The 26,616-nt window shown below is 38.0% G+C and overlaps 1 protein-coding gene across 7 annotated transcripts in view; it reads left to right on the forward strand.

The window, feature by feature from the left end:
- Positions 1–26,616, forward strand: part of LOC150038951 (estrogen-related receptor gamma) — a 540,901-nt gene that overhangs the window by 392,741 nt on the left and 121,544 nt on the right. For all 7 annotated transcript variants that reach the window (XM_090328186.1, XM_090328184.1, XM_090328185.1 and 4 more), the window contains one exon: positions 6,126–6,242. In XM_090328186.1, coding sequence (XP_090184312.1) covers positions 6,126–6,242 — 117 coding nt within the window. The remainder of the gene's footprint in view (positions 1–6,125; positions 6,243–26,616) is intronic.

The raw sequence follows: 26,616 nt of genomic DNA on the forward strand, positions 1-26,616 counted from the left end.
TATGCCAGAGTGGGTGATAAAGATGGACTGGCATGATGACATGCATGTGTAATCCCTGCTGCTCAGTAAATTGGATATAGGAGGCTGAGCCTTTCTGTTTGAGACTAGTCTCAGCAAAATTAGTATAAGACCATTTCTCATAAAGGGAAAAAGATGCCACAACTGTCAGCTCATGCCTGTAATTGTAACTTCTGGAGGCTGACATCTGAGGATCATTGTTTGAAGCCAGCCCATGAAACTCTTATCTCCAATTAACCACTCAAAAACTGGAACTGGCACTATGGCTCAAGTGGTAGATCACTAGCCTTGCGCACAAAGAGGCTCAGGGACAGCACTTAGGTCCCGGGTTTAAGCTCCATGACTGACAAAAAAAATAAAGTGCAAAAGAGCCAGATGTATAGCTCAAATGGCAGAGCACTTGCTAGGTCTGTGAGGCACAGACATAGCATTCCTATGGACCTTAGTTTGAATTCTTACATAAGTTAGATTCTTCAGTAAACAAGACAACAATGTTAATCTACACATGCATTGATGTAACATGAAAATTTGTAAATGATAGATACATAATTATAAGCTCATGTTATCTAATTCTACTTGCAAAAATATTATTTTGTGTTTTATATGGAACAAGCTAAGAGTGTCTTGAAGCAAAAGGGCATTCGAAACAAGAAAGAAAAATAAGCTGTATCTCCTTGAAAAAAATGGAATCACTTTCAATACTTATAATAAAGAGTGGATTTTTTTTATTTTTAGGGCATTCACAAACAAAATGCTACAAATTACTGCATGTATGCTTTCCATGCTCTGTAATTGTGTGCCAAGGTGGATCACATGATTTTTAAGTTTGGTAATGTTGAAGAGCAATTGGATAAGTCCCACTTTTACTGCCTCATGACTCATCCAAAGCCATTGGTTCTGTTAATAAAATTAAAGCGATTGGAGGAAATTGGTTTTACAATCCTGATGTTTGTCTAGAGGAGAAAGAAGGCAACTCTGAGGGACTCCATAAATCCAAATGGGTCTCTTTACTGTGTGGTAGTGATGTGAAGTGAGAGGAAAGATTCGACATATACTTTTATTTTGCAATGGCATGCTAATTTACATCACTCAGCCCTTTCCCTGCCAAACTGTAAAAGTCCATTAAGTGACTGAAAAGAATACACAAATTATCCACTGGCATTCCAGGCTGGAGTTTTACATACACCCTGTGATTCTATCCGCCAGCTAGCTGCAAGATTCTATTAAGCAGTAAGTGAGAAAATGATATTGCCTGCAAACTAATTGTACAAAAGATGCAGAAATAAGTAATAATAGCTCAGGACTTTCTGAAAAGATGCCAGGAGATATTACAAATTGTTCCATCACCCTTGTCAGCCTGGTTTTGAAAAACCTCAGGGTTTCCCATTCCCTTTATTCTTATGTAACGGAACACAATTTCCTACCTATTGACAAATGAGGACTATTCCCATGGGATCATCAGTCCACAGTGCCACCTAACAAACGTGAGCCAGAAAAATAGCAAGGTATCATCTAAAGTAACCTCTGTGTGTACACTGAAAATCCCAGGCTGTGAAGAACTCCTGCAGCCTCTGGATTAACCATCCAGCATGACCACTCCCTGGGCCCACAGTTGTTACTAGAAATATTTTTGTTTAGTGTCCCCTTTTAGGAACTTGGAAGAAAACAAGTTCCCTGTGGAGAGGCTGTAGAATTGAGAGTGTGTCTTTGAAGCATCCCCCCAAATAGATATCACATCATTAGCTAGCCAGGTACTCATGATAACATATTTTAGGGTAAGATGTGCTTTTTTGAAAAAAAAACTGAATAAAAAAAGCAACAGGAAGACTTTCCAAAGGCAGAATCTCTCTAGACACTAACAAGGATAAAAGACTTGGTTGGTTGGATGGTCAGAACCAACAGTAATGAACTAAGAAACTCCATGGGAGGGAGTAGAAATTAGAGAGGCTTTCCTCTAGCAAATAACTTATTTACGATAATGTTGATTTGACTTTCAAAATAGAAACCAGAGCTATGCAGTAAAATCAAGGTTATCATCTCTATGCGTCAAGACAATATTGTTGAATCAGAATGTTTATTAAAAAACAGCCCATTATCGTAAACAACTTCTATACTCTGAAATTGACAATGGATTATTTGTGGAAACAATTAGGTGAGCCTGCCTGCCTGCCTGCCTGGCTTCCTTCCTTCCTTCCTTCCTTCCTTCCTTCCTTCCTTCCTTCCTTCCTTCCTTCCTTCCCTCCCTCCTTCCTTCTTTCCTTCTTTCCATCCTTCCCTCCCTCTTTACCTCCCTCCCATCCTTTCTCTTCTTCCTCTTCTTTTTCCTCCTCCTTCTCTCTTTTGTCTCGCTCTATTATCTCAATGTTGTCTCCCTCTCTCTCTCCTTTTTGTCTCATTTTTTCTTCTGTCTCTATCCCTATCTCCTTTCTTTCTTGCTCTCTTGTCTGTCTGTCTCTGTCCTGAGATTCTTCCTGCCTCTGGCCTCTTAAGAAATATAATCATGTGTCCTATTCACACTCCTAATATTCTCTTCTTGTTTATTAATGGGACATCTAGCTCACTTGATGCTGTGTTATAGCATAACAATGGATATTTTTATAATAAGGACTAGAAATACTACATTATTTTAAGTATATTATTTTGCTTTTGCACAACTTTTTGGTGGGAGATTCTTTACATTACATTGGAAATGGTCCTTGTTTTCTAGAATCTTGCCCTCTGAGGAGTATATGCATGTAAAAGTGTATAACAAAATGTGACCTGCCTCAAATAACTGAGTCCCGGGCAGGGAGTTTAGCCCAGTGGTAGAGTGCTTGTTGTCTAGCATGCACGAAGACCGGGGTTCAATTCCTCAGTACCATATACATAGAAAAAAAAGCCAAAAGTGGTGCTGTGGCTCAAGTGGTGGAGCTGTAGCCTTGAGAAAACCCAAGGACAGTGCTCATACCCTGAGCCCAAGCCCAGGACTGGCAAAAAAAAAAAAACCCAAAAACTGAGTCCCAAGAAATCATTTTCTGATAGCATGCTCTGAGAGTTTTATGAATAATTTGAATGAAATTGCAGTTGAACATTGAGTCTTGGAAATAACTTTAGGAAGAAAAAAGAGCCAGAGATAGATCATAGTCAGAGGGGAGTCTTGAAGGACAGGCAATATAAAATAAAAAATAAAGAATAAAACACATTGGTTTCATCAGCAAGTTCATCTGAGGTAAAAAAAAAAAGTAATATCACTGGAAAAGTAGATGACAGGTAGATTGGGAAAGGGCCTTGTTGGCTAGTCTTAATATTTTAGAGTTAATTCAGAGGCACATAGGGATATATTGATTGATTGTGTGTGTGTGTGTGTGTGTGTGTGTGTGTGTGTGTGTGTGTGCATGTGTGCATGCACATGTGTGCATGGGCACTGTGTATTTGAGGGGAAGTGGAGATCACACTTGGATCAGGTAATATGCAGGTAATATGTTTGGCAAGCACTCTACAATTTCTACTTACAGTGACATATTGATTTAAACAATTTTAAGTTTAGGGTAGTGCTATGAGTGGAATTGTCATAGGTAGAGAGTACACTCCAGGTGGAGTCCTACCTGGATCCGAGTGACATCAGTAATCTTTTCAAGAAAGCAGGATGCTTTTGCTGATGCCATTAATATTACTGTCGTTATTTACCCTCCTGTTAAAAAAGAGCTGGACTGAGTGTCAGTGACTTAAGCATGTAATTTTAGCTATGCAAAAAGCTAAGGTCTGAGGCTTGTGGTTCAAATCCAGCCCAGATAGGAAAGTCTGGGAGATTCTGATGTCCAATTAGCCATGAAAAAGTGGAGCAGTAGCTCAAGGGTACAGCACTAGCCTGGAGCAAAAAAACTCAGGGCCAGCCGGAGACCATGCCTTGAATTTAAATCCCAGGACCAGCACATGTGTGCGCGCGCGCACACACACACACACACACACACACACATTCACACTCACATACACATACAGAGCTATTATAAACTAGGCATGGTGAAGTATTCCTGTTATTCTAGCACTCAGGAGGCTGAGATAGAAATATCACAGGTTAGAGGGAAACTAAGGATACATGAGTTCAAGGCCAGCTTGGGTCTCATGGGGACTTTTTTTTTTTTTAAGGGTGGTTGCTATTATTATAAATACCATGAATTAGAATGCAAATGAAGTCAACATTTCCATAGGCTTATCTCCAGTTATTATGCACAGATTTTTTCCTCTTAAAGTCATGCATCCTTAACCAATTTTCAGTAGCTCTAAGTGGTGGCTAGGTATTACTTCCTGTTGAATTAGCAGTTGCTGAGTAGTCGAGTCTTTGTACAACCCTGCAATCCACTAATGTGATATTTAATGAGGAGACATCAGTCTGGAGAAAGGTAGTCAATATAAATCAGTGTTTACAATGTGTGATTAACTCTGAAATATTTCATCAATGCTGTGGGCCCAGGCAGCCTCTGTGCTAATTACTAGAATCTGTGCATGTTTCAGGGGACTCGAACGGACCCTGAGTATTACAAACAGAAGCAGTAAAATTGCAATTATGCTTGGACCGTCTCTGATGACAATTTATGCATTTGGTGTGATGACCTCCCTTCTCCCAAGAGGGCAATAAAGAGAATGCATTTTCATTAAGATACTAATGCACTTAATCACAAGGGGAAAGGGTTAGGAAGTAGCGAAAGGACCTTCAAGCAGCGTGTGACAGAGCTGATAGGAAAAGGAGGTTTTCTTTTAAAGGCAGTAGCTTTATAAACCTAGAGTCAGTCCTCAGTACATCCAGAATACTTGCGTTGTTTCCAATTGACTTTGGATCTTTTGGTTGCAGGTTTATTTCAGACATGGAGGTACTAGCATAAATATTATAAAGCTTGATACTAAAATGTAAGTGAAGGCCTGGCACCAGTCGGTCTGAACTGTAATACTAGCTCTTCAGGAGGCTGAGATATGAGGCTTGGGATTCAAAGCCTGCCCATTCAGGAAAGTCCCTGAGACTCTTATCGCCAGTTAACCTCCAAAAAGCAGGAAGTATTTCCGTGGCTCAAGTGGTAGAGTCTCAGCCTTGAAGAGTAGTTTCAGAGGTAGTACCCAAGCCCTGAATTCAAACCCCAAGACTGGCACAAAAGGAAAACAGCAACAACAACTTGATAGGAATCTCCATTATTTAGAACATTTTTTTGAACTTGAATGTATGGAATTAATTACTCAAATGTTGTAGTGACCTGGAGGATGGGAAACATAACTATGGTTATCACTACCACTGTCTTGGAGAATTGTGTTCACATGCTCTGGAAAGTCTTACAGGTCCATGTACTTTCTGCACCTCCTTCTAAGAGCTTATCATAGTCTTGTATTAACTTTGTTTTTTTGGGTTTTTTTTGTGAGATTTATGTCATTCTGGACAGGAAAGATAATAAGCCTGGAGCACTAAAAGTTTCCCAGGAATGACTCTACAAGAATCCAATTTCTGTGCTTGCATTTAATTTTTGTACTGGTATGAAGATTTGGTCAGGGCCTCACTCCCTTGTGATACAATTTTGCCCAGGTTTCTACTACTTGTACCACACTTCCATCTTTTTGCTGGTTAATTGTTGATGAGTCTCATGGAACTTTCAACCCAGACCAGCTTCAAACTTTTCATCTCAGATCTCAGTCTCCTGAGTAGTTAAGATTACAGATTGAGCCGCCACCATTTAGCTTCAGTGCACATATCTCTATATCTATCTGTCTGTCTACCTATATTTTGTTAATGAGCATGATCTCCTTTGGATCCCAGGAATTTGAAAGAGTACATGATTGTTTTTATCACTCCTTGCTAAATAACAGTCATCCAGAGGCCTTAGGATCCAAAAGAAATCCCAACATAGATTATAATCACGAAAGTCTAATTGCAAGCGTCATCTTTCGAGGAGCATCATCACAGGCCTTCTGTTTAGTCGCTCACTTTCTGTAGGTGGAAGTACACCTCTCGCATTTGTTGACGAATCTCACGTGACCAGTGGAAGTAGGGCAGGACTGGCAGAGGTGACAATTTTCTTAGCATACTAATTCATATCTCCTGGGAGCTGCAAGTCTTAACTGCTTCTTTCCTTTAAACTCTCTTTTAGGTAACATAGAATATAGCTGCCCTGCCACGAATGAATGTGAAATCACAAAGCGCAGACGCAAATCCTGCCAAGCTTGCCGCTTCATGAAGTGCCTAAAAGTGGGCATGCTGAAAGAAGGTAAGGTATTGTATTTGTTTTCAGGGGTGGGGGTATCACTGTGTTTTATCTTTGGGGTTTAGGGGTTTAGAAGGTTGGGGGTTTTCACACATTTTATACACACCAGAAAAAAAAGAGGGCTTCGCAGTAAGTGCATTGAATTAGATAGCAGAATACGGCTTCTTTGTGCCTGAGTTCTCCTGGTTACTTCTTGACATCGTCCAGAAGGGTTAAGGTAAGTGGAAGCATCTGATGTGAGGCTGAAACCTTCAGGTATGCTTGTTGGTTAGGATCTTTTGATCACTGCAATTCACAGAGGGACGAAGATGAAGACCAGCCAAATGGCTGTTGATGATATTGGTTTTCCTCTTATTCACAGAGCAACCTTTTTTTTCCCCTTGAATGAGTCTTGGCCTTCAAATAGTCTTTTGGGGATTAAGTTCTAGTATAAGGAGATTGGAGTATGATACTAAAATTGCTTCTAATTTTGGAGGTAATCAAAATAACAAATACTAGTAACAGTGAATTAAACAATTGCCTCATTTTATATGATTATTTACCATGATAGTTACATGGTTAATAATACATTTATTAACATTGTTGATAACAGATAAGCCAAGAATTGTTCTACTGGTCATGTAAGGATTCCACACATGGCAAAAGTCTTCAAATGCTTGTACATCTTAGTGTGTTTAGAAAAACTGATATTTCAGCTTGGGTATAGGACTTCCCCCCCCCTCACTTTCTTTAACAGGCCTACCATATAAGCTTTAACTATTTCAATGTACATGATATAATTTATAGTTGTGTATTTTATATACTGCAGTTTCACTTTGCTTCTCTAGATTCAGAAAATTTGCCAGTTTAAAATTACTGCAGCTTTATTAAAAATAAAACAAAACAAAAGGAAAATGTAGTCATTATAGTTTGAAAGAGATCATATCAATTAGTATGTAAAGAGATGGTGTGTACCACATTGTAGAAATGTGCTTTGTTCTTGAGATTTATCTTATTAGGTGATATATCTTGCTATCACTGGAGACCCTCTCTTTTTTTTTAATTTTTAAATCCAGGTTGAATCAAAGCTGCCGTTGCATATGATATTACTGAATCTTATTATTTCCTTGCTTATGCTAGTTTGAACACTTCCTTTCTTGCTGTGCAGCATGGACAGGAGGATGAGTGGATAAGCTTACAGTCATGCATATAGATTTTCTATCTTGTACCCCTGTTCATCTAGTAGGAACAAAAAAGACCTCTCCAGTTCTCATCTTGTCTTCCCTTAACTGTCAGGAACAAACAAGCAAACAGAGAACCTTATAATTAGTTTCAAAGTTTCAAAAATTTATTGTGGTACTAGAGGCTTAACCCAGGCCTCTTGCTTACAAGGCAAGCACTGTTGAACCCTGTTCCAGTGCTGTAACTTTATAATTCAACCATTAGATACAGTGTAAAGCGAAACAACTCTCAATATTCTAGTATTATGTATGTATGCATGTATATATGCATGTATGCATGTATGTATGTATGCGTGTATGTATGTATGTATGTATGTATGTATGTATGTATGTATCTATCTATCTATCTATCTATCTATCTATCTATCTATCTATCTATCTGAGAGAAGCACAGAAATGAGAAAAACAAAGTTAGTTAGATAGTAGGGAAACAGTACTGGGGTGGTATATTCCAGAAGCATAAAGAATGAAGAAACAATATGTTGGTGACAGGTTATGCTGGTGAACTAAAATAAGAAAGAGAAGGATATCTTTTACAGTGGCATTGTTTGGGTTGCTCACAATTAACAGGCTTGACCTTACAAAAGCATTTGCTAAATAATTACTGATATAATCTCGTATGCCACACATGATTCTGGGCCAAAATGATCCTAAATAGAAACAGAGACTAGATTGTATTTGCTGATTAGACACTTGTAGGAAACTGCCAAGAGGACTATGTTTTGACAAAGGACAACACATAAATAAAGGCCACAGAACATCAATATTTCCTTCTGGTTAAGGTGGTGGTAAGACCTTACTTACTAGAGATACTAAAGCTTGTCTTTGCCACTGTTTTAAACCCTGTAGCCAAGAATATACAAAAGACAACCCACAACAGAGCATCCCCAGCACTATAAGAAATGTGTAATGAACAGATTCCAAAAAGCCATAATTCAGGATGTAGTAAGTGAGGGATTGTCAGTGTTGATCCTTATTGTATTCACTTTTCCACTTTCTTGTGCTGTAGAGGTTTAAGCTATGCTTAATGCCCATTCAAAACCGCTTAATTAAAAATAGTTTCCAACTCCTGCAATTTGGAAAATCATTATTTTTCCTCATATAATGATTTATTTGAACATTCTCAGAAGTTTATCAATATGCCCCTTTTTGAACATGTTCTCGTTGGGGATTTTATTTTCAAAGAAACTAAAGTGCATAGAGCCATGTTGCCATTTTTAGTAAGGCAGCATTTTAGGGGGGAAATTCAATTTGGTTTTTTACTAATATAATTTACTCAACTGATTATTCTCCCAAGTTTAAGAAAAAACAAGAAAAATATTTTTCTTCTAAATAACTGTTCCCATGGTAGTTTCTAGCAGAGAATTAATTTGAAGATTGATAAGTTGACAAGAATGGAAAGGGGGCCCTTTGTTTAATTAAGCATTGTTGGGTCACATAAATGGGACCATGATTATTTATAATTCATGCCTCTTCACCTGCAGTTATTAAGCCTTTACAGGATATGTTTTCCAGGGAATCACTGCAATTGCTGATATGTCCAGAGAATAATTTATTTTCTTTTATTTCCTTATGACCACTTAGATGGGAAAAATGTCAGTTCTCAGCCTAGTTCCCCCTGCTTTCCTTCCTGCCTTGGTCTTGAGTAAACATGGAATATTCTTTTTTTTCTTTTGTACTTCAAAAAATGCTATGAAACATCACACTACCCCCTGCATATAAATGCACCATTATATGCCACCATCTCCTTGGCTCAGCACTAGCTTTCTAAGCCTGGAGAGTGTGATACTGTCTTAAATGTATCTTTATGGATGTAGAGGGATTTCAGTCCCATGCAGCTTGTCAGAGATCATGATATAGTAAATCTATTCAAATGTAAACCTGTTCAATTCAATTACCAGTCCATAATAAAACCTGCTGGTAACAACCCCTGTGTTGACCACAGAGGTCCATGCAGGCTGATGGCGCTGCAGGTCTGGAAATTGACAGACAAAACCTATTAAAAAAAAAATACCCACCCCAAACAACATTAGTTGGAGAATCTGAAAGGAAATCAGGTTTTAACTGCTTTAATGGGAACTTCTTTGCTTCAGCAGGTATTTTTATTCAACTTGCCAAATGCATCCTACGGAAAGTACTGCCTAAGGGAAAGGAAGAAGGTTTTCATTATAAAGGAAGTTCATAGAAAGACAATACCTGTACAGTTTTAAGAACAATAATGATTTAGGTATGTTGATGGGCAATTCAACCAACTGAAGTATATCCCTTTGAGAAGATGGCAGAATATAGGAGAGAGTGGGAAAAGGAAGTGATGGCTTATGGGTAAATTAGTCCTGTCAACCACATAGAGTGTCCATATGTAGTTTTAAGTTGGGTTTTTTAGCCAGTACCAAAATAGTATCTGAATGGATTACTTTTTATTATAACATTAAGGTTTCTAAGATATGTGATACATATAATGTGTATTATATATGTACATATTAGTTGAAACAATAGGAAAGAAAGAAAAAAGGAAAGAGAAAGCAAAGGAGGGAGGGAGAGAGGAAGAAAAGGAGAGACAGAGGAAGAAATAGAAACCCAACCAACAGTTGTATTAGAGAAGCACAAAATTCAATCCCATTAGAAAAACTTGGAGAAGTAGAGTTCAGGAAACAATGACAAATCTAAGTGTTTCAGCATGCTGAAACATCCCCTTTATCTTTCTCCTCACTCTGCTTGGTTGGTAAACATTACGAATGATGGGCCAGCATTATATTTCCAGCATTATACTGTACCATGTGTCAGACAAAACCCATCTATTACATGGTATCTGGTCTCAACATTCCCTTTTCATTTTTTCAGGTATTGCTTATTTGAAGGGAAAAAACAAGAACTAATCAAGGTGTACCTATAAATCTGGTCAAGATTTATTTTTATTTTGATCTCTCTCCTTGGTTTTTTAAAGGCTATTACAGTACCTACGATTTCAGTGTTCTCTGTGTCAGTAACAGAGACAGTTTATGGAAGTAATAATGATGTAGGTATAGAATTCACTGTCCAAAGGCTTAAAGGGTGTTTTAATATTATTGACACAATAGGTTTCACTTTGACAACTCAAAGGTTTTTCTCTCACTCTGAGAGGTAAGCAAGAGTCACACTGATGTACCAGGTCAGTGTGTATCAAAGTGTGCATGAATTAGGCAACTCAGAGGGCCAGTTTGATTATTTGATGTCAAGAAAGTATGCTTTTTTTATTTGCCTAAAAGATAGTCTGATGCTTAACCATTCACTTTTGAGTTTCAGTATCTGTAAAACATTGTCAGTTGCAGGACTTGAACTTGGGGCCTGGGCACTGTCTTTGGGCTTTCTAAAGGCTAGAGCTTTACTGCTTGAGCCATAGCACCACTTCTGGCTTTTTCTATGTATGCAGTAACTTAGGAATCGAACCGGGGTTTTCGTGCATGCTAAGCAAGCACTCTACCACTAGGCCATACTCCTGGCCCATAAGAATATAATTTTATCAACAATATTGCAACAAAGTATGCTTTAAAATAGTGGTTTAGCATACGAAAGGAGAAGAAAATGAAAGAGAGGGAGCTGGAGAAGGAAGAACAAAAAAACAGGAAGAACAGAAAGAGTAGATATGGAAAATAAATCATGGGTTGAATGTGATCTCATCACAGGTTAATGATGATATTGAATTTGGAATTGTAACATGAACTGGGGCTTAGTGAACATGGATACTGAATTCTTCCTTTTTCATAAATTTTCTCTAAACTACAAATACTGGAGGATTTTAATTTTTCTAGAAAAGCTGGAAGGATGAAATTCTTTTAAATCAAAGTTATACAAAATGAGTATTAAAGGAAAAATTAGTAGGCTATTAAATACTTGGGAGCTAAAGCATTGATTGTATAGCTTGCTTATGTTTGAAGATCTTTGCTCTTTTTTTTCCTGCCACACCTTGTCAATATATTGAACCTCAGTCATTATAGTTTTATTTCTATGAACACCTAAAATCTTACCACAAATTGTTGTGATTGCTACTGGTAAGATTTTATTTGAAACTTTGTAATAACAAATAAAGTGAGTAATATAATTATTTAGCAGTTATTAGCAACCATATTTGGTTTTCAAATTTGGTTTAACCCCTTTAAAATATGGGACTGTTACAGAGGTGATCTATGTTTTTTTGTACTCATTTCGCCTTCTCACAAAAGTGTACAAATAGAACAGACAGACAGTTGCAGATAGACAGTGTTGATGAACACATTTGAATTCTGAGTCCTCATGTTTTAAAAAAAAGTGAAAACATAGATGGAGAACCTACAGTTGGGATAACACACCATTCAACATAAAAAGAGTACAAGGAGGAGCCTGGAGTCTGGCCTAGTGGTAAGAGTGCTTGCCTGAGTTTGGCCTAATGGTAAGAGTGCTTGCCTGAGTTTGGCCTAGTGGTAGGAGTGCTTGCCTGGTATGCATGAAGACCCAGGTTCAATTTCTCAGTACTATTATATATATATATATATATATATATATATATATATGCTGGAAATGGTCCTATGGCTCCAGTGATACAGCTCTAGCCTTGAGAAAGCCCAAGGACAGTGCTCAGGCCTCGAATTCATGGCCCAGGACTAGCAAAAAAAAAGAGTATAGGGTATTAATATTTAATTTTCATGTTACAATTCTACTCAGCAGAGAAAAAGTGAAGGCTCTTGGTTTCAGACTGTAATTAAGCTTATAATAAATGCAAGGATGTGTTAGTAACTCACCCACAGTCCCTTTGCTGATAAGAAGGAGATGGGAAATCAGGTCTCCAGCCTACATATGTATTAAGCTTGGCCATTGAAGAGCCTTATCTGCCCCCCAGTTTGGTGAGTTGTCCATATCTAAGCAGCGGTCTGAAATCCTCATTTGTGTTTAGATGAGAAGAAAGAGTCATGGTGATCTGAAAAGGCCATAAACATACAGACCTAACAAAAAGACTGTGTCTAAGATGTATTTAAATAGAAGTTTTGCTAGTTGCCAAAGAAAATTTTGCCTTAGGATTGTAATCTGAGGAATTTACATTATGAGTTATATGGAGATGCTAAAGACACAGACCATGAGGATAAATACAGAAGTGATTCCCTTCCTTCCTTCCTTCCTTCCTTCCTTCCTTCCTTCCTTCCTTCCTTCCTTCCTTCCATTTTTCTTTCTTCCTTCCTTCTTTTTTTTTTTAAAGTGGCAGGGTGGATTTACAGTTTGAGCACCACCTTCATATTTACTAAACAGGCACTCTACCACTTGAGCTACTCCCTCAACATTTTCAGTTTTAGTTATTTTTAGACAGTCTTACATTTTTACTAGAGAGATGTATCAGACTATAATCTTCCTACCTAAGCCTTCTGCACATTGAAATGATATGTGTATGTCACCACACTGATGAGATTGTTGATAAAATCACATTGTACTATGGCCTAGGCTGGCCTTGAGCCACAATCCTTCCAACTTCCATTTGGAATTAGAATGAGTCATTGATCCTCACACCATGAAATGCTTTTATGGGTGAAGGTAGCAGACTTGAACTGCATTGAGGGTGAATCCATAGGGTATATGGGCCCTATTTCTACCTTTTATAGTGACAGTATTTGTGTGTGTGTGTGTGTGTGTGTGTGTGTGTGTGTGTGTGTGTGTACATTTATGTATAAATAGATGATAGATAGATAGATAGATATGAGAGAAACAGCACAGATTATACAGTTATCTATTTGGCTGCCATTATATCCAATCAATTGTCCTAGCCCCCAGGGCATCAAGAAAAAATTATTCCAGAGCTGTTTTTGCTATAAGGACAGCTTGAGTCTTGATTTATACATGGCAGCAAAAACAGTGAGGATACTCTGGGCTAACCCAATCAACAGGAGTATCAGTGAGCAAGTTCCTTGTTTAATTATACTTCTGTTTGATAGTTCCCATTTTAACAAAATGAACCTCGAAAAGCTAAAGCATTTTCCAGGTAGGTTCTCTGTAAAAAAGAAAAAAAATACAAAACTACTCAGATCATTTAGTAATAAGTGGGTTTGTTTTTGCTTACTTAATGAGCCTGCTTTGTAATTCCTCCTCACAAAATCTCTTTTATACAAAAACTCTCAAAAAGACATTTACCAAGGTGATTGTTTTTCTGCAAGTCTAAAAAAAAAACAACAACAAAAAAACAAAGCAGGAAAGGAAAACAGGTAAGGAAAGTTGGGTTCCTACTGCCTTCAAAAAGCAGAACAAAGAGAAGGCGAAAGCTTTAATGGTATTCAAGGGAAATATTTCTGTGTTAGATGACAGTTAATAGAACTGCATGACCTCACTGGTATTTCATGCACTCTCTGTTGTAATTTTATCCCATGAAGCTCCCTCATTAATGCAGAGAATTAAACAAAACTCCCAAGTTATAATCCAAGCAATAGCAAAGGGGGGAAGGTACACGGCTCATTTGAGAGGCTTGTCATGACAAGAAGCCACTTGGGAATGTACTAAAGGTACCACAAGATCTTATTTCATGTACAGACACCGTCTTACCAAGGGACAATTTTATTCATATTTTTATTGGTACCAATTCATATGAGATATGGTTTATCCCAAAATGGTCCGAAATAGAAGGTAAGTAAGTTTAGTAACCTGTTCTTAAAAGTTTAACATGCATTAGGCTGCACACTGTAGTTTTAGTTGAATTAATTTATGTTAGTTAATTTTTATTATTGCTTCCAGTGGAAGGTATCCTCCATTTCACAGAGGAAAAACAACTAGAGAGATACTAGTACATTTGTCAATTTTTTCAGTGTCTGAAGTTGTCTATATTCTGTAGCAGATATACAATGTCTATGACTCGTTTGTGTGTTGAATATAGATTTTCTATATAAACTATAGGAATAGATTACATTTAGTTTAAAATACTTTTGAGGCTATTAAGATAATAAAATACTGAGCTCTTAAAAGGTTATGTAAGTATGCCTCTTATTTCCTTTGAACTGGGAACACTAGAGCTTCTTTATTTAGTGTCTAGAACTATGCTTCAGATTGGACTGGAATGTCTTTTCAGGTTAATTCCCAACAAACAACATTGAACACATATTTTGATTTTATTTCATCATGGTGTGAGACATTGAATCCAGGACTTCCCATGTGCTAGGCAAGCACTCGACCTTTGAGCTACTCTCATAATCAACCAGCTTGGTGACCACAGTTACAAACTGTGAATAAATATCAACAATACTCAAGGTGTTCGTTTTCTGAGTTGCAGTGGTCTCTGCTTTCAGCAAACACAGTATGGCATTCTATTTAAATCCTAATTGGAGCATAGAGGAAATGTTTGTCTTGTGGCATGATTTTAATTGTCGTTCTGGCTTAGTTCTTAGAGCATGAACTTCAGAGATATATGCCTTCATTATTGTGACTTTATAGAGAGGGATGAACTTGGTTCATTGACTTGAGCTCTGTCTGCCTCTGTACTCATGAAAGCATTAGAATCTCACCCTTGTAAGAAATGAAGAAAATTCAACTAGAGTCCTCTAAAGAGTTGCCCACGAGAGTGCAAACTCGTTCAACCACTATGGAAAGCAGTGTGGCAGTGCCTCAAAAGACTAAACATAGAACTCCCCTATGACCCAGCAATTCCACTACTTGGCATTTACCCAACCATCCAGAATCTAGGGCATACTAAATCCACTAGCACAACAATGTTCATTGCAGCACTATTCACCATAGCAAAGATATGGAACCAACCTAGATGTCCCTCAGTTGATGAGTGGATCAACAAGTTGTATTTGTACACAATGGAATTCTATGCTGCTGTCAGAAAGAATGACATCGCCCCATTTGTTAGGAAATGGAAAGACTTAGAAAAAAATCATACTAAGTGAAGTAAGCCAGACTCAAAGGAACTTAGGCTCAATGGTTTCCCTCATTCGTCATAATCAGTAGAAACCTTGGGCTCTACTAGCAGAGATCTGCAATAGAGCAAAATCTTGATATATAAGGCTATATAGTATGAAGCTAATTGAAAGGACCTCCAGGATATTAAACAAAAGCCATATAACGAATGATTGTTGTCCTTTATGTACTATGTTATCTCTCATCTCCTTTGCTGTCCCTTGGGTATCTCATATTGTTATAGTATCTCACTTTGTTATCTGATATATTGAATTTATTTGTATTTGGTTATTTGAAATTTGATAGGGAAGGGGGGAAAACCAAGATGGGTGGGGGGTGTGGGGGGAAGGGTAATGGGTACCAAGACATGTGAAAGGGTATCAATGTATGTGAATTAATGCACCTTCTATCTGGCAAATATCATGTAACCCTTTTACTAATTACAATAAAAAAAGAGTTGCCCACGATTAAATCCCTGTGTAGCTTGGAAGATTGCTACATATTCTCTGTGTATTCTGCATGTCCAGAACAATCACATAACTGTGATTTTAAGGCATATAGCTGCATATATAAAATCAACTATTTTGAAATGAGGTAAACCAGCTTTGGGTGATTTGTCTGAATGTACCACTACAATTTCTTTCACCTAAACAAATTTCTACCTGCGTTCTTATTACAAAGGGCAGAGAGATAAACTGCAAGTTTTTTATATGCCTTTTAGCTCCTTCCTTTCTAATTGTAATATTATTAAAATTGATACCTTACTTGATATTTCCATTTGTCATTTTCATCTGTCAGCTTACAATAGGAATGACACGTTTATTTAATTTGTGGCACATTTTTTTTTACCCTTTTTGGGTTACAAAAATCCACCAATGGTTTTAGTCCCATAGGATAGGATTGTGCTTCAAGATTTACTCAGACCTCGAAAGACCTATGACCCCAGCAGTAAGCAGTGAGCGTGATTAGAGGCCAGTCTTCAGACAAAAGATAATCTTTGCCACAACAATATACACATATTAACGTGGCATTGATGTTTATGACTTTGTGCTTAAATGTAATGAAGTAAGTCTGTATGCATTTGAGAAGGTCAATTTAATGAAAGTGCTTTGTGATTTTATTTTATTTGGATTCTTCCCTAACTTGTCATCTTTCTTGGTACGACTCTGTAAAGTACTTTACTATCTGTATTTTTTGTGAGTTATGATACTGTGCATGTAGAAATCTCCTTCAATTAAAAGTCAGCACTGGCTGTTGCTTGTGTCTCTCTACTTTCTGCTGCCCCATTTTTCTTTCTCCCCCTCTCCCTGTCTCTGCTTCTTTCTTTGTGTCTCTGTCTCTATTTTTGTCTCTTTTTCTCTCTGTCTCTTCCTCTCTGTCTCTGTCTTTGTCTCTATATATCCCTACCTCCCTGCCCCTGTCTCTCTTGCTTAGTAGGTTAAGGAGCCACCAACCAGCTTCCCTAAGGCAAACTGTCTGCAAAGGAACAAGCCAGCTGGCTTGGCCAAGGTTGATCAATGATGAGAGGTAGGCTGGGTTCCAGGTTCACAAAAGCCACTCAGTGGAGAGTAGGTCAGTGGCTTCCCCAAAGCCAATTAGCTGGCAGAAGTTTGAGGTGCCTGGTGCTAGCCAAATTCCCTGAGCCTGATGGCACTAGTGGGGAGTCCATCCTTGGGCTTCCTGGCAAACCAGACTGAAGTGTGTGGCAGATTGTGCTTTCTGAGAGCCAGTGTGGCTTTGTGGCTACCCAAGCAAATAGCAAAGACCTGCCACTCCCACTCAACATTACCCAAGAAGACTACACAATCCCAACACAGTGAAGTCTCACCACAACTGAAATGAGTGTTGGCTACTCTTCACCGGTAGCTTGTTGGTACCTCACCTGAGCTGACATGCTTTCCAAAGTCAATATGAATATGAATCATGACATTCACAGCGAATAATAGGGAAATTTTATTTTTTTAAATTTTTATTTATTTATTTTAAGCAGGAAGCATTCCAGAGACCTTTGGCAGGACTTTTTTCAAAGCCACCAGCACGAGAACTTTTCCTTATATACAACTGTCTGCCATGAAATGGAACTCATCACAAAACTCAGAGAAAATTTCTCAGCAGTTGCACTTGGTTTCGCCGGCGTCATCTAAGATTATTCATATGTGGACTGGTAGTCTTCTTTTGCTTTCACAGGAAATACATTTTCATGTATTAAGTCTCTCTTTTTTTCCTACAAAAATGGCTTAATCATAACTTTAACATGCCTGAATTGTTTCATAGAAGTTTTTAGATATCCTGGGGAGGTGAGGAGTTTTAAGGAATACAGCCTATTGAAAGGAAGTAGTTTACATCACCAGGTTTAGCTTAATATTTGTTTCTACTTAGATATGGTTTCTGTTTTCATCATAGTCCTTATAAACAGAATATTGCCCCCTTAGGAAATCTAGTCCATTTGCCTGTGCGGCCTCTCAGCTCTTTGCTGGAGTAAGTATTTTATTCAAGGTCATTGCATTCTTATTTCACCTCTTCCCCCTTCTTCCCCTCTATGACGACTGCCCTTTTTCCCACTTTTAATGAAAAATATCCCCTCTAAAAGTCAGATTTCTCTACAACTCTATGGAGTTTCTAGTTGGTAATTCTCAAGCATATGAGCTCCATAATTACTCCCTTCCTTCCACTCATATCCTACATACACCTCTGAGCTTTCACAGGCAATTTTTTCTAGATTCACTAAATCTCTTCAGCAAGTAGAATACTGGTGGCTCATGCCTGTGATCCTAGCTACTAAGGAGGCTACACTCCAAGGATCATAGTTCAAAGCCAGTACAGGCAGGAACTTTCCTGCAACTCTTATTCTCAGTTAATCTCCCAAAAGCCTTAAGGGGAGCCGTGACTCAAGTGATAGAGCACTGGGCTTGAGCAAAAGAGCTCAGGGACAGCACCCAGGCTCTGAATTCGAGTTCCAGGACTGGGACACACATACAAAATATTTTAAAATCCACATTGCCCAAATCATTACTGTATTTGAATCCAAATGACTAACAGTGTCTCTGACCCCAGCCAGTCTTAATACCATTTTTTTTAGCACTTTGAAATATTTGGAAGGAAATTTAAATTTCTTCCTCATGGTTTTGACTTATTTTAAATATTTCTATTTGTCACCTCCAAAATGCCTACTGTTCTTTCTTCTGTGTTAAAATTAAGGTGAGGAATAACCTCACTGTCTATCTAACCATCCAGATAAGGCACATTTGTAAGTCCTCCCTTTATTCAATATTCACTCATTTTATGGGGTGACACCACACCACTCAATTCAGTAAATGCTCAGGATTAAATATGAGTATGATAAAGCTAGGCATAGTGATGTCTTCACTAGTCCCAGATACTCAGGAATCTGAGATGGGAAGATTTGTCAGACCTAGAGGTTCAAGGCTATAGTGAGTGGCATAATTCCTGTCTGAAAAACAGAACAGAGAGATAATAAATATTGCTGGGGACAGGTAAAAGAAAAAAGGAAAAGAAAAGATGAATGTGACACGTGGGATTTTGCATGATGATAGTATTATTTTAAATAGGAAAGGGAAGGATGGAAAACAAGATGATTGGGAAGGGGTGGGAGGAGGGAAATGGGACAAAGACATGAGAGGGGCATCAATGTATGAGAAGTAATGTACCTACTACCTAACAAATATAACTGTAACTCCTCTGTACATTACCCCAACAATAAAAAAAGTGTAATGATCTTTTATAACCCCTGGTCACTTAGATTTGCATAGGTCTTACCTCTTTATGAATTTGACCATACTTACACATTTATATTGCTTTGTAGAACTTAGCATTTTAGCTTCCCATTTTCCATAGCAAGAAGTATAGCATAAAGACAAAGAATATGAACTCGGGATGAAATAGAGTGAGGATTGAGCCCTTGAAACGTGTCTGATACAACGAAGGTGCTCAACTTGCATTTAACTTCTGTGAAGATGAATTGCCCATTTGGCTAGTAATCTCCATATCGGACAGTGTAGAGGTAGAATACTGTTCAATCTAAACCTTACTACATCCTAGCTGTGCCATTTCCAATAAACATCTTTACTTAAAAGAAATTATTTTTTAAAATGATCTTGATGTAGTTGTACAAAGGGGTTTCAATTCCACATGTAAAGTCCAAGTCTCTTTACCCTTTAATGTGGCTTACCTATGGAATGGAGATTGAAATCATAAATATAGTGGAGGATATGTTTTAAAGCTCCATGGTGTGATACATAATGATTCTGTGCCTGTTGAGCAATAGCAGTTAGAAATATTACCCGTTGCTATGGAACTTAATATGTTCCATGGAGCAGAACATGAACAGCCTGAGAACTACGTCCATTTCTAATTTAATTATTCATTATGTTTAATAGAATACTAGAGGGTCAATACAAGATACTTTTTTTTCCTTTTTTGAAAAATGTCAATTTGGGTATACTTTCAAATTACAGTTCTATAAATGTGAGTACTGGAGTACTTTTTCATGTAAATATTGAACTGTAAAAACCTGTATAAACTATAGAAATTTTGCTCACATTTTCCTTTATCTGTGTGAGATTATGACATGAATGTATTTGATATAGTTCCACCTTTTAAAATTTATATTGATTACTCTAATAGTAGAAGGCCAGTTGGAAACAAAATTAAAAAAAAAACAAAGGGAAGAGAAAAATCAGTAACTTTCTCATAAATGTTTTACATGTTAGTGAAAATGAGAATGACCTATTTCAAGTCACTTATGTAAATATCTTGCCTGAGATCGGACATGTAGGAAATTGTGAAGACAGGAATGAGTTGACCTTCATGCCAACTGATGCCCATGTATGATAGTGATATTTCTAGTGAAGTCTTTTGGTTCTCCTCTTAATTAATCTTACCAGTATCAAAAGGTGAAACATTATTTGAGTTGCACAGAAGCCTGTGTTCTCTGATGATACTTCCCTTTATAAGCAAGGGAATCTTTATTTCTGGAAATGGGTTTGATGCCAGGACAGTTATAAATGCCAAAACCCTTCCTGTTGCAGATAATTAGGCAATTTGGTAAAAAAAAATTTCTAATTTCCCCAAAGATTATTCTCTGAAGAACCAGTATATTATTTCCTAAGGCTTTGTACAGAATATTTCTGCCACCTCTTAGAAGTGATTTGAAAAAATGAACGGGCATTCCTATTTATGAATGGCACTCCTTCCCGTACAGATGCCCAGAGTCCATTGTTAAACAGAGGAGACTCTGCTGGCTTCCAGCATCTGTTGCTGAGAGGAAAAGCTGACCCAGTGCTACTGTATGATGGTTTCATTTTCTGTGTGTAGCTTCAAACTGTGTCTGTAGGTTTCCATAGAAATTAGGAATTGCTGGGCACTTAGGGCTCGTGCTTGCAACCCCTGCTATCTAAGAAGCTGAGATCTGATGACAGAGCTCAAAGCTAATCTGGGTAGAAAAAGTCACCTATTGGTAATGCATCAACCTTGAATGAAAAACTTAAGAATGCGAGGCTCTAAGTTCAAGTCCCAGTACAGAAAGGAAAGGAAAGCAAAGCAAAGCAAAGCAGGAAGGAAGAGAGAGGGAGAGATAGAGGGAAGGAGGAAGGGAAGGAGGGAAAAAGAGAGAAAGAAAGAAAAGCAATGAATAGATAATTAACTAGTATCTAGAAGCAACAACACAGAAAAAATAGAACATTAATTCAATTTAAATGTGTGCACCTAAGAAAAATTATTTAAGAGCCAGTCTCCTGATTATTTTATAAATCTTTATTCTACTACATGTTTCAGCAGAGAAAATCCCATTAAAAGTTTTGTTAAGGTATGAGAGAACAAATTTCTCAGTGTTCACAAGTAATTGTACTTCTATTTTAATACCATTTAAAAACAGGCCTCTCTCAAAGTTCTAGAGAAAGGAAGTCCTCCATTCCTTACCCTTTGTACTTACTGGGCAGCTTTCGATGAACTAGTAGCCTCCGTGAAGGCTTTAACTTTAACTGGAATCCCAAAAGGAGACAGCACTGGAGTCTGTGTAGCTCTTCACAGTGTTGAGGGAGGGGAGGCATTTACATATTGGAAAACAGCTGATGGGTCAAGGAAACAGAAGTGACACATACTCTCCCCTACTATCTTCCTCCTGTCACAGCAGGGGACTCCTAGATGAAAACTGTCCTGCCAGAGTGCAAGGTATCTAGACCTTATTCTTTTCTTCTATTTGTTCCCCCTTCCATCCCCATGACTGTGTGTTTTAAAGTCATTCAATGACGAGGGAAGGATGACTACTGATTTCTTCTCTTATTGCCAAAATCTATCACAGAGGATGCTATCTTATGAAGCTGCAGAATTCATATAATTGGAACATGACAAGAGCACACATAGAACAGGTTATAAGCATGCTATTCTATAGAGCCTGTTATTGAAAAGGCAGAATTTTCCAATACCAATAGTTGTAAACTTGCCCATTGCCAGTAGGGTTTCTTTTTTTCTTTAATGTTGGTAAACAAGGTTTTATGAGTTGTAAGTTCAGATTTATGACCGGTGCTAAGTTCATGGAGTTTTGTGAAAGGAATAAAAACAGAACATACTTTAAAGCCTGGCAGAAGGTCTGATAAATCCAAGTCCTTTTTACACTCATCGCTATTTCATTGTTGCCCGTACATTTAAGACAATGCCCAGCTTTGCCCCAAATGAGGCAGTTCTGTTTGGCCTCAAGAATCATCTCTGAGGACTTTTTTTTTTCCCTGAGTGCCATATTCATAGCAGGCTTGGCTTGTCTCCTCGCTTGCTTTCTTCCCTTTCCTCAGCTGGGGTCAGAGGTGCCCACAATGCTCTGTGTGACTCCAGCCCAAGTCCTTTCTGATGCTCTGGAGATCGGAAGGTGACAGGCAGGGTCAGCAGAAGCTGCCAGAATTACAGAGACCCTCCATGAATTATGGGGGGTCAGCAACAAGAAAATGTCGTGGACTTCAAGCATATGACCTTGAATCCCTGGGATCACTTTTCAGACAGACATGGCTAACTTTCACCAAGTGTAATTTATGATGTTTAGAGTTAAATTTGCACATACTAATGTATTCGTTCAGCTGTAGCAGGATTAACACAAAACAAGTATAGGGCTCATGGATGAAGAGAGTCCTTTTACCTCCACCTCAAACATTGTACAATCATGTGATCCCTAAAAACTGCTTTGTTGGTGGTAGTAATTTCTAAATAACTAGAATGGAAAGTTCTGGAGAACTGGGAATCTGTGAGTTTTTTTTTTTTCCACTTAAAGTAAGCCAAGGATATACGTGTAAGACTTAGTCACAGTTCTTACTTCTGCCCACCCTACTCTTCATGTACCTGTGCTGTACACTAGAATTAATTGTAGAACTCGAAAATAAATGTCAACTTTTCCGAGTTCTGAGTGGACCCAAATTATTTAGCCTTTACAAGCCTGGTGGCAATGATACAAATATGGGAATAGAAGCATCGATGACACTTTTGAGGAGGGGCAAGAAGAAAGGTAGGAGGAACCAAAAAACAACAAAATAGGCTTACGAATTACAGTTAAATAGTTCCTGGACAAGTTTCCTGTTTTACAAAATACTTGCTGTTAATTATTTAGTTAATTCTACCGCGAATATTCCAGTAGCAGTGTTTGAACTCAGGGTCTCACTTGTTTTTCATGCTTATGACTGGCACTATACCATTGAATCAAGTGTGGAAGCCCAGTTTTGCTGGCTGTTTGGAGATGTAGTCTCACAGACTTTCTGTCTGGGTTGATTTTGAATCTCTATTCTCCAGCCCTTATGAATGAGCCAGCAACACCTTGTTTTCTTTATCATACTTCTTGGCTATCAAAGGCTGAACTGTCAGAATACTGATTAGGCAAGAATTGCTGCTGAAATCTTTCTTTCTGCCATCCCCTAACTGACTTTTGGGGAAGGAAAAAGAAAATCTACCAGTTTTCCATTGTGTTCCTTTCCTCGTTGCATCTGTGTCCCTCCACCCATCCTGGCCAGTAGGTTTCCTAAATAGACACCCTGCCTGCTAAGCTGTTCTTGCACCAACTTGTCACTAAAGTACTTGCTACGAACGATTTTTAAGTACCGGAGCTTAATGAAGTTAGAAAGGATTTGGATGCCGTTTGTGAAGACTGATTCAAATTGTTTGAGCTTTTTCTCTGGGGAGAATTGTAAAGTCTGCAGGCATTCTGCATTATTTAACAATGTATTCCATTTTGTTCTTTTCAAAAATTCTCTTTTAGTGATGCCTTGCTGAAGGAGAAGCCCCACTGCCCACCTTTCCCCGGCAAAAACATTGTAACTTGCTTTGCAAAGTGCTTTCTTGGGAATTTACAAGTCTTTGAATACTGACACCTAATTAAAGAGATGCCTGTATTTTTAATTCTCCTAGGCAGTTCTACCTTTGACTTTCCAGTGTAGAGGAGTTGAAAATAAAGACACAAGCATCCGAGACAACTTACACCTCCTGTACTTGAATGCCAATCTCTTTCACTGATGTCTGAAGCTCTATGACTTTGAGAAATTGAGCTGAGCTGGGGAACAAAATAATAATAATAATAATAATAATGTTATATACTTCTATATAGATGTATAAAGAGGATTTCTGTGTCCCTGGGTGGCTTACTGCAGAGCAGTCAAATGCTGGTTAATACCTTCCATTAGAGATGGAGTAGCTGTAATTTGTCATCAATAGCTGTAATTAGGTTTATCTACCCTTTTAACCAATACCGTCATCTTTAGCAGATTGTTATTGTTTGGGGCCAGGGGAAGGAATTCTGCAAAAGTATTTTTTAAAGATGAATTGCAAAGCAGTTCACCCTTTTGGGAATCCATCCTTTTACCCATCCCTTCCTCCTTTTCCTCTCAAATATTCAAATGCTTTCTTCAAAATGAAATGTCATGAAAGCATGTCATGTATCTGAAAAATAATTAATATAATTGACAAGAATGTCGGTTTTCTGCTGAGGTGTGTTTCTCCTAATCCCCCTGTGCAATCTTTAATATCGATCCAGTTGTTAGGGAGTCTTGTCACTCTTCCCTTCCCATACCTATGCTAAGGATTTTCAGATCAGGGATCCTAAAGCTATACAATATTTACATCTGCACTAGGATTGTCATTCAACAAAAACAGGTTTCTTTCTCCTATGCATCACGCCCATGTGTGTGTGTGTTCATATGTGTATGTGGGGGGGGGGAGAGTGTGCGCGCGCACGTGTGTGTGTGCACATGCACCTGTGTGCAAGAGGGGTGCACAGCCTTATACAGTGCTTGTCCTCATTTAACAGTGCATTCAGTGTGCAAGGCATAGAATATTGCAAGTAGTACATCCAAGTGTTGGAATCTAGGCAATAGAAGTTCAGCACTTAAAGTGGCCAGGTTGCACCTGAACTAGCTGGAGCCTGCCAGCCCCTGCAAGCCCACTGAGAGCATCTGTCTCGCCACCACCCCGCTCATGCTGTCTCCTCCGCAGGCCCTCCGATTCTTCTGACTATGAGCATAAATCATCCACCTGTCAGGAGCGCTTGCTGCCTGGATTATGCAACGTGCCTGCCTTCATTTGGAAGTGGTGTGAGCAGAAGATTGCTGCACCGGGGCTGAGTTCATTTTAATGCCATCCCAGTATTTTCTTTAGCTTTAATGAGGGGATTACGTGTGGTGACAGTGACTTTCAGAGACAATGAAATTCTTCAAGATTATGGAATTTGTTTTGTCTGTGGGAAACAGCTCAGTTTGATGTTTCTCTCTCTCTCTCTCTCTCTCTCTCTCTCTCTCTCTCTCTCTCTCTCTCTCTCTCTCTCTCTCTCTCTCTCTCTCTCCCTCCCTCCCTCCCTCCCTCCTTCTTGTTATTTTGTTTTTCCCTCTAATTCCAAATAAACCAGTAGGTTTAAATGTTTAGGCCAAAACAACTAGGGAATCGCAAAGAATCAACTGTTAGGAGTTCTCTTTTTTAGGTTTGCTCTTGTTCTCTCCAAACTGATATACTTAAATCAGTCATATGTATGACTGATCCTCAATTAGTTACTTTTATCCTTTTTTCAGATGTTAACTATATATATATAGTATTATTTTTCTCTTTTATTGCTTTATTCTGGGATAATAATAATATTCTGGAGTAATAATCAATCATATAGTATTTTTAGGTTCACTCATTGTTCACTTGGGAAGATAAAGCACATTTCAAACAAAAATAATCTTTTATATCAGGCATGATGGCATATGCCTATAATCCTAGCAATTAGGAGGCTAAGTTAGGAGGTTTATGAGTTCAAGGTCAGCTTAAGCTGACCTCTACCTCAACACTCCCTCTTTTACATTTAAGTTCTAATCTGTCTTGATATATTTAAGATAACCTATATTGCTTTATAGATGTGTGATACACTTTAAAAAATAAAAATTTCTCTTTTTAACAGGCACTTTGGGTTACATATAGGCATTAATGCAAACGTGAAATCACTAAAACTGTATTTATTCGAAATTGAGAAAATTTCAGATGTCAATGAGGCACCAACTAAAACTGAGATAACAAGGCATAACTATATATATACATATGCCTTGTAATATCTTTAAAAATGTTTGCATATACCTTAATATATATAATTAATGAACTAAGTCACGTGGTGTTACACACAATATAAGGCTCTCATATTGTCATAGAGTCTGAGGTGAAAGTAGGCATCGGATTTAAATTTCTACCTTCTCTTTTCTATTTCCCGTTGGACCCCTCAGGACCTTCTGAGGTATGTATTCATTTGCTTAAGATGGTATGAGGGCACGTCAGGAGGGAGAGAATGACAGTTCTCTGCGGGCTCCCTGTCTTCTGGCTTCCGTATACCAATCCTTTTCCCACTGCTTCCACTGTGAAAGCCAGAGAGCTTCCTCTTGCTCCTTGTGTACATGTGGAGTAATTTTATTAAAAAAAAACAAGACACAAACATTCACAGAGAACACAAACATTTATTCCACTGTGTATTTTACACCATATATGCATTCTATATGTGTATGATATGAACCCATGCATGTGCACTTCATGTACATAAACAATAAATGTACATGTTTATAGACCGTATTTACCTCTGTGTTGACATAGATATAATCCTTTTGAGAAAATGTGTATATAAGATTTTTATGTTAAAAATGAATTTGTTTTACATGGGATGGGACAGAACATAGGAGGAGAATTAAATCACTAGAGAATCTGGGCTGTTTCTGATAGAGTTCTTTATATATCAAGAAAAATGTGTTTCACTTAGCAGTAGTGCTTTC

This window comes from Megascapheus bottae, unplaced genomic scaffold (genome assembly GCF_031878675.1).
Source record: "Megascapheus bottae isolate mThoBot1 unplaced genomic scaffold, mThoBot2.hap1 H_2, whole genome shotgun sequence".
In the NCBI taxonomy this organism is placed as follows: domain Eukaryota; kingdom Metazoa; phylum Chordata; class Mammalia; order Rodentia; family Geomyidae; genus Megascapheus; species Megascapheus bottae.